The sequence below is a fragment of the Lagenorhynchus albirostris genome, chromosome 2 (genome assembly GCF_949774975.1).
Source record: "Lagenorhynchus albirostris chromosome 2, mLagAlb1.1, whole genome shotgun sequence".
NCBI classification, from domain to species: Eukaryota; Metazoa; Chordata; class Mammalia; order Artiodactyla; family Delphinidae; genus Lagenorhynchus; species Lagenorhynchus albirostris.
Genome location: NC_083096.1, coordinates 151,183,521 through 151,198,908, shown reverse-complemented (window position 1 = coordinate 151,198,908; position 15,388 = coordinate 151,183,521). Strand labels below are relative to the sequence as shown.

The 15,388-nt window shown below is 45.8% G+C and overlaps 1 protein-coding gene across 1 annotated transcript; it reads left to right on the top strand.

Moving 5' to 3' along the window:
• Nucleotides 1–5,842: 5,842 nt before the first annotated feature.
• Nucleotides 5,843–14,354, top strand: CFAP144 (cilia and flagella associated protein 144). The gene is made up of 4 exons (XM_060142654.1): nucleotides 5,843–5,975; nucleotides 8,727–8,786; nucleotides 10,775–10,878; nucleotides 14,244–14,354. Exons 1-4 carry the CDS (start codon nucleotides 5,843–5,845, stop codon nucleotides 14,352–14,354), a joined length of 408 nt encoding a protein of 135 aa, XP_059998637.1.
• The last annotated feature ends 1,034 nt before the right edge of the window (nucleotides 14,355–15,388 follow it).

The window sequence follows — 15,388 nt, the reverse complement described above, 5'->3', positions numbered from 1 at the left end:
CTAATGAGACATATGCCATTTTAAAAAATGACAAGGAAGTTACCTCTAATTTCCCCATCTCAACCCCAGCTTCCACCTCCTCTTTCTGCTCCTTTTGTTCTCATTATCCAATGCCGCTTCCTCCCTTGTCTCCTCAATCTTTTAGCCCTCAGCCTACTCCCCAGCCCCATCCACCTCTTTCAGACTTCAGCCCTACCCATTTCCCTCCTGCCACAGGAAGTGTCATCCCTTCCTACCACCCTACCTTAATGACATCCATGCCCAGCTCTTTCCCTGTCCCTTCCATACCATCTACTTGCCACCCTGTTCATCCTGCTCCCTTTCCTATTACTCCTTTATCTGTGCCCCTATCCCCCCTCCTATCCCTTCTTTCTAGTCCCTTGAACTCTGGTCTTCACCTACACTCCAGCCACTCCCAACCAGACCTGTTGATTCACAAGTCTCATTCTGGAGAGATAGTTACTCTAGTACTGGGACAGATCTGGTACAATTCAGAATTGCCAGGACTGCGGATTCCCAGAAGCCTTCCCTGGTAGACCTAGAGAATTCAAGATGATGGCCAAACAACATTCAGCTAGAAGGTAAGCTCAGTTCCTTGCAGGAGTCCTTTTCCATGATGGTGTTTTCAGCCATGAGCAGATCCTAGTTATCTTACTATCTGTATTTTGCCTTCATCCTAATCTTATCAATCCTCTTCAGATGCCAATCGAAATCCTAATAGATATTTTCAGGGAACTCAAAAAGCAATTTATATGGGAAGGCAAAAGGCCAAGAATAGCCAAGAACTGGTAGGAAAAATTTCTGTATGAGATATCATAACCTATTATAAAAATTATAGTAATTAATATAGTGTCATACTGGTCCAAAAATAGGCAAATGGCATAGAATAGAGTCCAGAAATAGATTCATACCTACATGAACACTTGATTTAAGACAAAAGTATCACAGAAGAAAAGTGGGGCTAGGACTGTCTATTCAATAAATTGATTCTGGGTCAACTGTATACTCGTATGGAAAAAAAAACTAAGCTAGTTTCCTACTTCACACTACACTCAAAAATCAGTTTCAAGTAGAATGTAGATCTAAAGTGAAAAGGTAAAAACGTAAATCTTTTAGAATTGCTGGAGTGATACTTGGCTATTGAGCACTTGAGATGTGCTATTAAGTGGATTTTAAACACTTGTACTGGATTTTAAACACTTAGTATGAAAAAATAAAATACCTTAATGTTTATATTGAAATGTTGAACTGATAATAATTTGAATATATTGGGTCAAGTAAAACATTTTTAAATTTTATCTGTTTTTGCTCTTTTTTGTGTGTGTGTTTATTTTATTTTATTTTTTATTTTTTTAGTGTTACGCGGGCCTCTCACTGTTGCGGCCTCTCCCGTTGCAGAGCACAGACTCCGGACAGGCAGGCTCAGCGGCCGTGGCTCACGGGCCTAGCCACTCCGCGGCATATGGGATCTTCCCGGACCAAGGCATGAACCCGTGTCCCCTGCATCGGCAGGCGGACTCTCAACCACTGTGCCACCAGGGAAGCCCTGTTTTTGCTCTTTTAGATACTAGAACATTTTAAATTGTGACTTGCTTCATGTTATTGGACTGCACTGATCTAGAAGGTAATATAAGAAAATATCTTCACAATATCAAATTAGGAAAAAATTTCTTAAGTGACATTAAAAAGCACTAATCACAAAGGGAAAGACTGATACATTTGATCACATGTAAATTTTTAAAAGACAGTCTTAGGCGTCTTCTAAGTTATCAAAAAGACAATGTTAAGAGATTAAAAAGGCAAGCCATGCAGTGGGAAAAATAAATTTGTAGCACATGCAACTCTCAAAGGGCTTATATCAATAATATATAAAGAACTCCAACAAGTTGGTAAAAAGAAGGCAAAGAATCCACAAGAAAATAGGAAAAGATCTGGAACTGTCATTTCACAAAAGAGGCTTTTCAAATGAACAATAAATATACAAAAAATAAAAGTTGGGGCTTCCCTGGTGGCGCCGTGGTTGGGAGTCTGCCTGCCGATGCAGGGGACATGGGTTCATGCCCCAGTCCGGGAGGATCCCATGTGCCGTGGAGCGGCTGGGCCCATGGGCCATGGCCGCTGGGCCTGCAGGTCTGGAGCTTGTGCTCCGCAGCAGGAGAGGACACGACAGTGAGAGGACCACGTACCGCAAAATAATAAAAAATAAATAAAAGTTGGTCAATCTCACCACTCAATAGGAAAATGCAAATTAAACCATAGTGAGATGCCACTACATACCCACCAGAACGGCCATAATTAAAAAGACTGACAATGTCAAGTGTTGGCAAAGATGGGAACAATAAGAGCCCTGGTGGAGTAAATCAGTTCCACTATTTTGTAAAACAACATGATACCACCTACTAAAACTGAACCATAGGCAGTCCCTACAATCCAGTAATTCCACTTCTAAGTATACATCCAACAAAATGTTTGTATGTGGGCACCAAGAGACATCTACTAAAATGTTCATACAGCATTATTTGTTATAGCTTGTATTGAAAAATCCAATGTTCATCAGTATTAAAATGAATAAATAAATTGCGGTATAATCACAAAAGGGAGCACCACACAGAAATAAAAAGTAATGAAACCATAGCTATCTACATGCAACAGCAATGATGAATTTCACAAACATAATGTTGACCAAAAGAAGCCAGACACAAAGCATGCATACCATATGATTCCATTTATAGAAAGTGAAAAAACAGCCAAAGTAATCTATAGTGTTAGAAGTCAGGACAATGGTTACCTTTGAGGAGAAAAGAAGACAGTGTTTGGGAAGGCGCATGAGAGAGGCTTCTGGGGTGCTGTCAATATCGATTTCTTGGCTTGTGTGATGGTGACAAATGATTTAACACTTTGTGGTAAATCAGTGTGAGCTATACATTTTGGAGAAGAACACTTTTCTACGTCTATGTGTGATATTTCACAAGAAAAAGGTTTTGTTTTATACTGTTTTTTAAATGTGAGTGCCTATCAAGTGCCTTCCTAACTTGGAAGTCTGAGTTCTGACAATTTATGGTGCCAGGAGGGAAATGCAAGGATGTCTCATAACCCAGAAGCTCTCCACTTTTACTTTCCTCCCCATCTGCCAGCTGTATAGAGGGGATCATATGGCTTTTCTCTTTTATGTGTTAATATGGTGATATTCAAAATATGGTGAGTATTTCCAAATATTGAAACAACTTTGCATCTCTGAAAAATCTCATTTGGTCATGATGTATTATTCTTTTTATATGTTACTGGATATTATTTTCTAATACTTGGTTAAGAATTTTTGCATGTATATTCATAAGATATATTTATCCTTAGCTGTCCTTTTTGTAGTAACTTGTCTGGTTTTAGTATCAATGTAATGCTCATCTCATAAAATGAGTTGGGAATTGTTCCCTCAACCTCTGTTTTCTGAGAGAGTGTGTGTAGTATTGGTATTTTCTTCAATTTGTGTTTGACAGATTAATCAGAAAAACCATCTGGCCCTGGAAGGTATATTGCAGGAAGTTTTTCAACTACAAATTCAATTTTTTAAATACATATAAAGTTATGAATATTCTCTCTCTCTCTTTCTCTCTTCTGTTCTGGAAATTTATATCTTCACAAAAGTTATCCATTTCATCTAAGTTGTCAAATTTATTGACAAAATTCTTTATGATATTTCCTTTCTCTCCAATTAATGTCTGTAGGATGTGTAGTGATGTCCCACTTTTATTCATTATGTAGATCATTTGTGTCTTCTTCTTTCTCTTGATTAGTTTATCTGTATTGTTGAATTTTCTACAAACTAGCTTTTGATTTTATTGGTTTTATCTATTGAGTACTTGTTTTCCATATTATTCATTTCCACTCTTTATTATTTCTTTAATTCTACTTATTTTTTATTAAAATTTGCTCTTCTTTTCCCACCTTCCAAGGTATAAGCCTAATCCATCAATATTGTACTTTGGTTCTTTCCTGGTACCAGCAATTAAAGCTATAAATTCCCCTCTAAGCACTGGTCTATATATATTCTAAAAGTCTTAATAGTTGTGTGTTTATTTTTTATCAGTTCAAAATATTTTCTAATTTATCATGATTTTCTTTGATTCAAGACATTTAGGAATGTGTTGTGTAATTTACAAGTAATTTGAATTTTCCAACTATCTTTTGGTAATTGACCTCTAAATTAAATTTGTTGTGGTCAGAGTACATATTTGTATGATTCATTCCTTTTAAATTTACTGAAACTTGTTTTCTGGCATAACATATGGTCTATATTGGTTAGTAGTCTACATGCAATTTAAAAGAATGCATATCCTTGATATCAATGGGTCAATGTGCTCTAATTGTCAATTAGTTCAAATGATTGGTAGTGTTTTCAAGTCTTCTATATACTCACAGATTTTCTGTTTACTTGCTTTATCAATTACTAAGATAGAAACGTTGGCAGTTCTACAATTTTTGCTTTATGTGTTTTGTTTTGTTTTTTAATTTTTTTTTTTTTTTTTTTTTTTTTTTTTGCTGCCTTGGGTCTTCGTTGCCACATGCAGGCTTTCTCTACTTGAGGCGAGCAGTGGCTATTCTTCATTATGGTGCACAGACTTCTCATTGCGGTGGCTTCTCTTGTTGTGGAGCATGGGCTCTAGGCGTGTGGGCTTCAGTAGTTGTGGCACGTGGGCTCAGTAGTTGTGGCTCACAGGCTCTAGAGCGCAGGCTCAGTAGTGGTGGCTGCCAAGGGCTAGGGATAGGAGGCAATGGGGAGCTGTTTAATGCATATAAAAACTTTCTGGAGATCGGTTTCACACAATGTGACTATACACTACTGAACTACAATACTTAAAAATGGTTCAGGGCTTCCCTGGTGGCGCAGTGGTTGAGAGTCCACCTGCCGATGCAGGGGACACGGGTTCGTGCCCCGGTCCAGGAAGATCCCACATGCCGTGGAGTGGCTAGGCCCGTGAGCCATGGCCGCTGAGCCTGCACGTCCGGAGCCTGTGCTCCGCAACGGGAGAGGCCACAACAGTGAGAGGCCCGCGTACCGAAAAAAAAAAAAAAAAGTTCAGAAGGTAAATTTTATGTGTGTTTACCACAATTTAAAAAATTTAAATAAATAAACTGTAAAGTCCCTAAGGTACTTTTAGGGTTATTCTGTCTATATTATCACATGGCTGGTATGGGCCAGAATGTCTTCTCAGATAGGAAACCTCCACTGTTTGTGAGACAGACATAGAGGGTCTCAGTTCTGGGCATCTGCTTTATAGTGAGAGAGGATGGGACTTCCCTGGCGGTCCAGTGGTTAAGACTCCAGCTTCCAATGCAGGGAGCACAGGTTCAATCCCTGGTTGGGCAACTAAGATCCCACATGCCACAGCGCCTCCAAAACAAAAACAGAAAACAAACAAACAAAACACAAGTGGGAGAGGTTTCTGACTACTTCCAAAATCTTTTTTAGGAAATGACTGGCCAAGGTGAGGTCCAATCCTAAGCTCATTACCTCTCGGGGCTATCACTTCACGGCCAGTCGTTTTCTGGCGGTGTCCAGCCGCGATTCTGTAACCAGACTAGGTCCTGAGAAGCTGGGAAGGTGAGTTGAGCAGCCAAAGGGGCGGGCCGCGCATTATAAGATTTGGGGAGGAGGGGGGTGGACGGGCAGGAATGAGGTCCAAGGGAGGAGGGTGAGCTAGCATGTGTTGCCTGGAGACGGCTTGGGACTCTGTTGCCTGGAGACGTCTTGGGACTCTGTTGCCTGGAGACCTGGCAGCCAGTGAGCGTCCAAAGGGCGGTGAGAGGGGGTTAGGTACTGACCAGACACAGCAGAGCCAAGGCCATGGCTGGACACCAGAAGGAGAAGGTGATCGCAGATGAGGTCCACCAGAACCAGATCCTGCGGGAATTGTACCTCAAAGAGTTACGAACCCAGAAACTCCACACGCAGTATCATGTGAATCCACTCCGCAAGGGTGAGGGGAGCTGCGGGATGCAGGAAGGGAAAGGGGGCACCCCCAGGAAGGAGCCGGCAGAGATGCGGGCGGGGTGCTGGGTGGAGCACAGTAGGAGACGCCTCCTGTGACCTCTCATCCCTTCATAGCCTTCAGGAACTATGACTTTGGGGTTGGAGAGGGGTCTCACCCCCCATCACATCGAAAGTATTAGATACATTAAAATGCATCCAGGTCCTGATTAAATAACATTTTATTGTAAAAAATTTGAAAGGCTTTTTATAAATTGCTTTTGAAATATTTTGCAGGTTTTATGTTTTCTTTTGCATGTGTTTTGGTTTGCTGCTATTAAAGGATTTCTTTCCGTCTTCTAACATTGTCTTAAGACCTTCAGAAAGTTCAAGGGGAGCAGACTCAGGGTCCAACGTGCCCCCTCATAAAATGGCCGCACCCCCACTCCTCACTTTGCACATTCCTGGGCCGGTTTCATCTGGTCCTGTAACATCAGCTCCCCCTTAATGCTATCGAGTCTCAAATGGAGCCCCAGACCCACGTCCCCATCCACCTCCCGGCTCCCTTCCCCGGGACATCCCTTAGGCACCTCAGACGCACTGGTTCAGAAAACCGGGGGCTCGTCCCGCACCCCTCCCCCACCTGCAGCTACTCCAGAATGTTTGGTTTTAGCCAAAGGCACCACAGCCCTTCTCTCTCCCAAGTTAGAAGCTTGGGAGTCATCTTCAGTCTCTCTCTCCCTCCCTCCACACAGCTGAGTAGGCACTGTCCTGTTTGTTTCTTATCCTTTCTCTCACATGATGGTTCCCATGTTCCCGCCTCAGTGGGAAACACCATCATGCATGGCGAGGTCTCTCTGCCTCACCTCATTTGTCTCCGCTCTCTCTCCATCCTCACTCCCAGGCCCTCGTCAATCCTGCCTGCATTGGTCTGATGGGCTCTTAACTCTCTCTTTCCCTCCAGGCCCAGCTCTCCAACCCTCTCCTATACCACTGCTGGCGAAAGCTGTGCTAGAGGGGATTTGATCATCCAGTCCCTCTGTAAAATCCTCAGTGGTCCCACAGATTCTGAGCTAAGGTTTAACCTGATCAGTACCTAAGGCCCCCGTGGATCTAGCTCTGCTGCCCACCCAGCTTCATCCTGACTCCCCTCCCAACCCGCACACTGTTCCTTTAATAAAAATGTTAGTGCCTGGTCTGCACCAGCCACAGCCTTTCTATCCCACCATATTTAGATGCATGGATTTCCTAAATCATCTTCAGTTTCATAAATATTGTTCCTTCTTTCCAAACTTCTCCCCCAGTCCTGGGCCTGATTAACTGTAGTCCACTGCAGCCCAGCTTTGTAAAGAAAATGTAATGTCATTTCTAAAAATAGAATTTGCATATAGTTAAGGTGTACCACGTGATGTTTAGATATACATATACGTATACACAGTGAATTGATGACAACAGCTATATCCACCTTCTCACACACTTACCTTTGCGGGGGGCGGGGTGAGAGTACAGAAAATGTACGTCTTCATGTAGCTTATAACTAACCTGGTTTTCCTCTGGAGCCGCCAGCTACTAATTCCAAGAAAACCACTTAACGTCCAATTCTGTTTAAACTTGGTCTATTTCAACAATTTAAATAATCCCTTCAAGCGGCATCCAGGCTTCCTAGGAAAAGCGCTTGGGCTCCCAGCTCATGGTCCTTGGGCACAGGATTAATATGATCCATTGGGATTAAGTGAGGAAATATTAGAATTTGTATCTATGTTTACACTTATGGATAAAGAAAGAAATGATGCTTTGTCAATATATGACAATAGTGCATAGAGACTATATAAATATTCATATGCGGCAGTTTTTTTACTGGTAGGAGTTTGAGATAAAACACTTGGAGATCACTGGTTCCTTCTGGCCTCTGCTCATCGACTACTACTCTCCTCCTAGCTCCTTCCACTAGAGTTACTCTGCCTCTCGATGTTTCTCTCGAGTTAGAGTTAATTCTCTAACTCACCAACCTCACTCTTGGATCTCTCCCACCTATCCTCACACAGCAAATTTATTCAGGACTCTGCTCTAAGGTATGTCCTTAGAGACATATCACCCACACTACACCCCACCATCAACATGGGTTTACCCGTGTAACCTGCTTTATATTGTGCATCCCATTTATATTTGCTTGATATTATATATCTGTTTATTGAGTATCACCACAAATAGAGTGGAAGCCCAGGGAGTACGGGGACCTCCTCTTTCTTGTTTGCAGCCGCATCTCCAGTGCACCAGTAATTACGGGCTGAAGAGATGTCCGTGGATCCTACACCTCTGTTATCGCATGGGCTGCTGGGTATATATCACTATCTCTGGCTGCCTGGTATGTCTGCATCCCTATAGACCAGTCTGTCCCAGAGAACATTCTGTGATGATGAGAATGTTCTCTATCTGTGCTGCCCTAAATGGTAGCCAATAGCCACATGTGGCTGTTGATCATTTGAAATCCAGCTGATGGGACTGAGGAATGAACTTTCAATTGTATTAAATTTAAATTATTCAAATTCAAGTCACCGCATGTGGCTGGTGGCCACCATACAGCACAGTGCCTCTCAGATTGTGAGGTCCCCGAAGGTCTTAATGCCCTAGTGCCCAGCACAATACCTGACACATGACAGACACTCAGAAAGTGCTGACTGGGTGTCTGGCCTAGGGTGGGTCTCAGAGAGGCCAGGAAGATCGTTTTTTAACTTGAATCTGTGATGCTGGTTTTCTCTAGTTCACACAATCGCCAGAAAGCCCATGTCTTGGCATGATAACCTGGAGGAACCTGCAGATGGTGAGTCTGGGGTCTGAGAACACCGTTGAGATAGAGCATGGAGAGGCAGCCGGCTGGGAGTCTCTCAGGGCAGTGGTTTTGGGGGGCAGGCCTCAGTCCTCTGTTTGATCGTCTGAAAACGGGCTCATACTGACAAAGCTCACAAGAGACTGACACATTCAAATAAACAGCCAGTTTATTAACTGTGAAGCCAAAAACATGTTCCTAATGTCCCTGACGTTACGGTCATTCATCCATCCAATACTTAGCTGTTACAGGCACAGGTTCTGGAGTCCTACTAACTGAGTTTAAATCCTGGTTCTGCCACTCGTTAACTGTGTGACTTCGAGCAAGTTTTTTAACCCCTCTGAGCCTATCTGTTAGGGGCATTGTGAAGATTAAACAAAATAACCCAAGTGCTTAGAACAGTGTCTGGTACACTGGTGATCAGGACATGTTATTATTTTCATTATTACCAGGTGATAGTCACTAGGATGGGGCTGGGGATCTCATACCATAGTCAAGGAGACAGACTAGTAAATACACAGGTAAACAGAGAACAAGATTGGGATGGCAGCAGCATAGAAAACAGGTGCCCACCTCAGGCAGTGGAGTTCTGGGAAGTCTTCTTGGAGGAGGGGATAAGAGGGTGAGGTGGAGTATGTCAGGGTGAGAAGAATGTGGAAGGACATTCCAGGTATATGGAAAAGCACAGAAATGAGATAACAGCATGGCCCACGGACTGTGAGGAGTTTGGCATGGCTGGGATGCACGGGTGAGCAGGGGCCACGTTTGGGAATGCGGGAAGAGAGATACTTGATGGGAAGCCTAATCCTTCTGGCAAGCTCTCCTCCTTCCCCTCTACCTTCTTAGAGTGGAGTTTGATAGAGGAAAGATGTGTGATTTTTGTAGAAGGACAGGGTGGGAAGTGAGGGGTGGGAAGGAGGAGTGAGGATCTCATAGCATCACAGAGACAGACAAGTAGACTAATAGAGAACAATCCAAGAAAGTAAGGTTGTTGTCTGCAGTGGAGACATCAGCCCGGCTAGAATGAAGGATAGGAGCTGGGGACTTGCAGCAATAAGGGAAATAATAGGTGGTGAGGGGCTCAAACACCGGGCAGGAGTTCATTACTAGCTGCCTTGTATTCAGGATAAGCTCGGCCCGAGGCCAGGTCCTGTATTCACAGTCCTTCATTTACTTCTCAGACATCTTGCTGAGGTAGATATTTTCCTCCCATTTTGCGGATGAACAAAGTGAGGGCCAGAGAATTAAACCACCTGTCAAGCTAGTAGTGGAAGGGCCACGAATGCCCAACTACCAAGCCAGCTTCTTCCCCTTGTCAGACTGCCTCTCTCAAATTGAGACTGGATAGGATAGATTGCAAATGAAATGTGTCTAAGTCCTTAAGCCGTGGAGTTACTGATATACCTGTGTTGACAGCCATGCTGATTTCAATCCAGAAGGATCTGACCTCACCTGGTACAGCCCAGCTCCTCACTCTCTCTGCTGCAGCCACATCGCCCAAACTCGCTCATGCCCCAGGACATTTGTTCTTGCTGCCTGTGGCGTGCTTTTCCTCTGCCTCTCTCAGGGCTGGCTCCTGCGAGCCTTCCTACTGAGTAGCCAGCCCTGCCCCGACATGCCCCTTTGCCAACTCCCTTCTTCAGAGTTTGCATCACTGTCTGCCACCATTGGGTTTGTTTTTATAGGTGTCTATTGTGTCCCCTGTCCCCTCACCTAGACTACCTCTCCAGGAGACCAGGGACCATGTCTATCTCACTCTGCTCTACCTCCAGGGCCCAAACAGTGCCTGGCACAGAGTTTGTGCTCAACAGATGTTTGTTGAGAGATGAGTGGAGGAACCAGATACCTGTGTCGCGAGGCCTAGGCAAGCTTCTGAGGCCGATGCTCTGCCTCTAAGAAAGGATGTGTCAGAGTCAAGGGCACAGGATCTCTCGTTTGGTCCCAAAGCCTGACGCCTTCATAACTCATGCCTCGTCTCCCAGCCAGGTTCCTAAATCTTATCCACCATGCTGCCCAGGGACCAAGGAGGAAATACCCCGAGGCACAGACTGAAAGTCAAGAGATTGGATGGGACTCAGAGCCATTGGTAAGTGTGTCTCCTTCACTTGGAAGGTCAGAGGTAATCCAGTGGTGGCTCAGAGAACAGAGTATGGAGCTGACTGCCTGGGCTTTGACCTCTTACTACCACGTACTAGCTATGTGACCCTGGTAAGGGACTAAGCTCTTTTGTGACTAAGTTTCCTCCTAGTACAGTGGAGATATTACAGCACTTATCTCATAAGATTGCTCCGAGGCTTAAATGGGGTGGTGTTTGTAAGGTGCTTAGAACAGTGCGTGGCATGTAGTGAATGCTGGTAAGTGTGGATTAAGCAAAGCTTTTGCTGATGACAGATGGCCTGAGTTTGCTCTCCCAGGTGTTAGTAGAGTGGTCTCGGGCATATCACCTACATCTCTAAATTCTGTCCTCTTCTCTGGAAAATGCAAATGCCCGTAACATATTTACCTCGTTGATTGGAGCAATCAATCCTAGGTGCAAGGAGCCTGGCCAACGCAGTCTTTAGCACGTGATCTCCCTAAATGATATAGGGCTTCTGTTCCTGAGGAAGAAATGCAGGGTTTTGTTTTCGTTTTTTTGCGGTACGCGGGCCTCTCACCGTTGTGGCCTCTCCCGTTGCGGAGCACAGGCTCCGGACGCGCAGGCTCAGCGGCCATGGCTCACAGGCCCAGCCGCTCCGCGGCATGTGGGATCCTCCCGGACCGGGGCACGAACCCGTGACCCCTGCATCGGTGGGCGGACTCTCAACCACTGCGCCACCAGGGAAGCCCAAATGCAGGGTTTTGAATAGACAACTTGAAGAGCTTCCTGCTACACTTGTCGTTCAACTCTGATTATGTCTTTCCTCATACAGAAGGTTTCAATTTTTAAGTGGTCAAATGTGCCAATTGTTTCCATTTTGACTTCTGGGTTTTGTACCTTACGTAGGAAAACTTCAAAAATCAGAGTTACGAAACACCTAACTTTGCTCTGTATTTCCCCCAAGTTGTTATTACTGTTGTTGTTGTTAAGATTTGGCTATGAGCCCATCTGTTTCTTTTGTGGAAGATGTGAGGCTGGAGACACTGTTCCTCGGCTGTGTCAGAATTTCCTTCATTACCTCAAAGGCACGAAGACCTCCACACCCTGTCTTTATATTTGCTGTCCTGCCGATGCCTCCTGGCCCCCAGCCCTCACTCCTTGAGAAGTCCCACTCACCCTACATGAAATCCAGGAGTCACCTCTTCCCTAAAGCCCATTAAGACACTTCTGTCCCCCACTCCCCCTGGGCTTCTTGAGCACCTGGAGAGCTGCAGCTCAGTATCAGTGCATCAATGTAACCTGGTGACCCTGGAGCCAGACAGCCTGCGTTCAAATCCCAGCTCCAATGTTCTCTAGCTCTGTGAACTTCTCCTCTCTTAACTTCCATTCATCTGCCTTAACATGGGGATAATAGTGTCAACACTTGAAGGTTTGTTGTGTGGATGAACTGAGACATATATAAACTGCTTAAAATGGTACCTAGCACACAGCATGTGCTCAGTAAATGCGGGCTACTGTGATGCTGAGGGGGAAGAATAGACAAGACGGCATGGGGCCCAACTGAGGACCAACTCGGTGCTTTTCCTGGCCTGGTGGCTTAATCCCTGTTGTCTTTATCTGGTGAATAATTTTCTAGTGTGCTCCCTTCCCAAGAACTCCCCACACCCTGTAGTCCTCATATTTCTACAGGCACCTGTCTTTCTCACCCATTTATTTTTTATTTTTTTGTGGTTTGCGGGCCTCTCACCGTTGTGGCCTTTCCCGTTGCGGAGCACAGGCTCCGGACGCGCAGGCTCAGCGGCTATGGTTCACGGGCCCAGCCGCTCCATGGCATGTGGGATCCTCCCAGACCGGGGCATGAACCCATGTCCCCTGCGTCGGCAGGCGGACTCAACCACTGCGCCACCAGGGAAGCCCTTTCTCGCCCATTTATACAACTCCAGTCTGGGCATGGCTCTGCAGCCCCTGGTCCTGCGCAGGGACCAGGGGCTGCATGGAGATTGGAGATTGGATGGAGATTGGAATAAACAGCTCAGTGAGCCGGGTTTTACCAGTGAAGAGCGCAAATAGCTGCTCATTTGTAACAGCCCCTCTTCAGATATGGGGCATCGCGTTGGAGGGAGGAGACTGTGCAAGACAGGGAGAGGCTTCCAGCAGGAGCCCTCACCTCTTACCCAAGAACTGAGTCCAGAGGGAGAGGCGCTGTTGGGCAGCTGGGGAAGAGATAAACGCTCAAAGGGTAAAGGAGGAGGATGGGAGGCGGGGCCACATAATTTACAGTGAATAAGGGAATGGAGAGGGGGCCTGTGAACGAAGGAAGGCGGAGTGAAGAAAAAATCCTCCAAGTTAGATAACTAAGCAATGTAGAAAACTATCACAAAGCACAAGTCATTTAACTCACTACTCTTCATTTTCTTAAAGAGAAAAGGCCTGGCTCCCGTGGGTACAAAGTGTATGGGTAGAAGTGTTGCATCTCTGCCCAGCACATCTCAGGGCAGGCCCAACCAGCCATGATAGGAAGGAGAAATGAGACTGGCTTGGCCAGCCCTGCCCTGCGAGGGCCCCCAGATCTAGTCACTAGTCACTGTGGGGTTTCAGAGGGTCTGGAAATACACCACACCTGTTCATTTTAAACCTGGGGACAACGCCATCAGATGGCACTGGCGGCAAAGTAAGAAAGCATACCCAGAAAAGTTAGATCCAGGGGTCATGCAACCATAAAAGGTAATTAAGCTTTCAGAATGATGTGTTTGGGGGCGGAAGAGGTTTGATCAGCCCCAACTTAACACAGGGCTCCTGCCCCCAGCGGCACCTCGCCCCGCACAGGCAGAGAACTCCAACCCCAGTACTGGGACTCTGGGGAAGCCACACTCAGTGAGTATCGCTCAGCCTCTGGTCTCCTGGTAACATTTGATGAAAGTATAACCTTTTAGTTAAGGGCACAGTGTAGCTTCTGTGAGATTTGTGTGTCCCAGGGCTCACTCTTACTCAGTTCTCTGTGTAACTACTTCAACAACATCCAATCTTTCATTCAGCAAATATGTCTTGAGTCCCCTGTGTGTGCTGGATACTGTTCCAGGTGCTGGGATACAGATGCAGCACCTCCCCTCATGGAGCGTCCATGCCAGTGGGGGGAAGAGTCCACAGGCCTCCACCGTAGGCAGCGGTAAAGGGCAGTGCAGCAACTCTGCACAGTTGAGATTCTCATGCAACCCTGCAAGTCTTTTGGTGGAAATGTTGTCTTTATTTCACAAACAGGGTTTAGCAAGGAAAAGCACCAGAGGCTGCACATCAGGAGACTGAGGCCTGATTCAAGTCCAGGTCTTCCTCCTTCCCCACTGGCTTCTTTCTGATGTCTGCATTCCCCTCTCTAGGTCAACCCACAACGCGATGACCGCAGGCTGAACCACTTCAGGGTCTACAAAGACATCACTCTATACAAGGCTAAAATGTGGAGCTTGGGAGAAGATGGTCACCACAAGTAGTATTCCCGCAGTGCTGTCAATCACTGTCGTTAATGCCCAGAGTGTGTGCTTCCCAGTTAAAAAAAAAAGGCACTTTAAAGCCTAGGTCTGCCTTTTACTGTCCTGAGTCTCACATTTCTCCCTTCTGGTTCATATCCTTAATTTAATAAACTAGGGGGAGAATTCCAGTTAAAGATGGCAAACTAAAGGCCTACAATATCTCCTCTGCCTTCCAGACCCCAGTAATAAATGGAGTTTTTAAAAGGTATGAACCCACAACAGAGAAAATGAGAGAGAAACCTTAGCAGCCAAGAAGACTGAAGCCATGTTTAAAAGACGGAAAGCTGATGGAAGAGGGTGGAGGAGACCACAAAATGCGAGCGGGACACCTCTGAGCACAGAGCTCCGCCCCCCAGAACTCTGGAGGGAGGTCAGGACTCTGGACAGAGTGGGGTGTGTGGGAGGGAACTGAAATGGCCACTGGGAGAGGGTCTGCAGGGAGTCTCCTCCACACACCCCAGCACCAGGCGTGTAACGGCTCCCACGTTGGAGGTTTACTCTTGGAGAAATGGGCAAAGCCCAGGGCTCAGGGACACTAAGGAAGACGTGGGGTCAGAGTGAGGTGTAAGGCTGAAGACAATGACCATCTGTGAAAAGGAGGTTGAACCTCTCACTCGCACATGCTGCATTTTTACCCCGGCTTTGAAGCTAGAGGGCTCCTTTCTGAAAAAATGAAACAGCTCTAAAGAAAAGAGCCCCCCCACACACACACACACATGATACCATTTGAAGGTCCTGGGAAACAAGAACCGGGGAACGTCCAAGCAGGTGAACACACGGAGGTGCTGGGAGTCACTCGCCCAGGGAGGGCATGGACGCTCTGTGCACTGCCCCCCACCCTGCCCCCAAATCCCTTGCTCTCTGTATCTCTTCCATCTGGCTCTTCCTGACTTATGCCTTGAAGGGTGAAGCCATATATTGCTGTGGTCACTCCTGCTTTTGTATCGTGCCAAGACTGAATGGAAGCTCCAATGCTGAGTGGCCTCACCCTGACA

Bases quoted from the DNA above. Each gene is read 5' to 3' on its own strand.
- CFAP144 (XM_060142654.1), top strand. From the start codon at position 5,843: ATGGCTGGACACCAGAAGGAGAAGGTGATCGCAGATGAGGTCCACCAG. The intron at 8,787-10,774 runs GTGAGTCTGGGG...CTCGTCTCCCAG, and splicing joins CCTGGAGGAACCTGCAGATG to CCAGGTTCCTAAATCTTATC. The intron at 10,879-14,243 runs GTAAGTGTGTCT...TCCCCTCTCTAG, and splicing joins GATGGGACTCAGAGCCATTG to GTCAACCCACAACGCGATGA.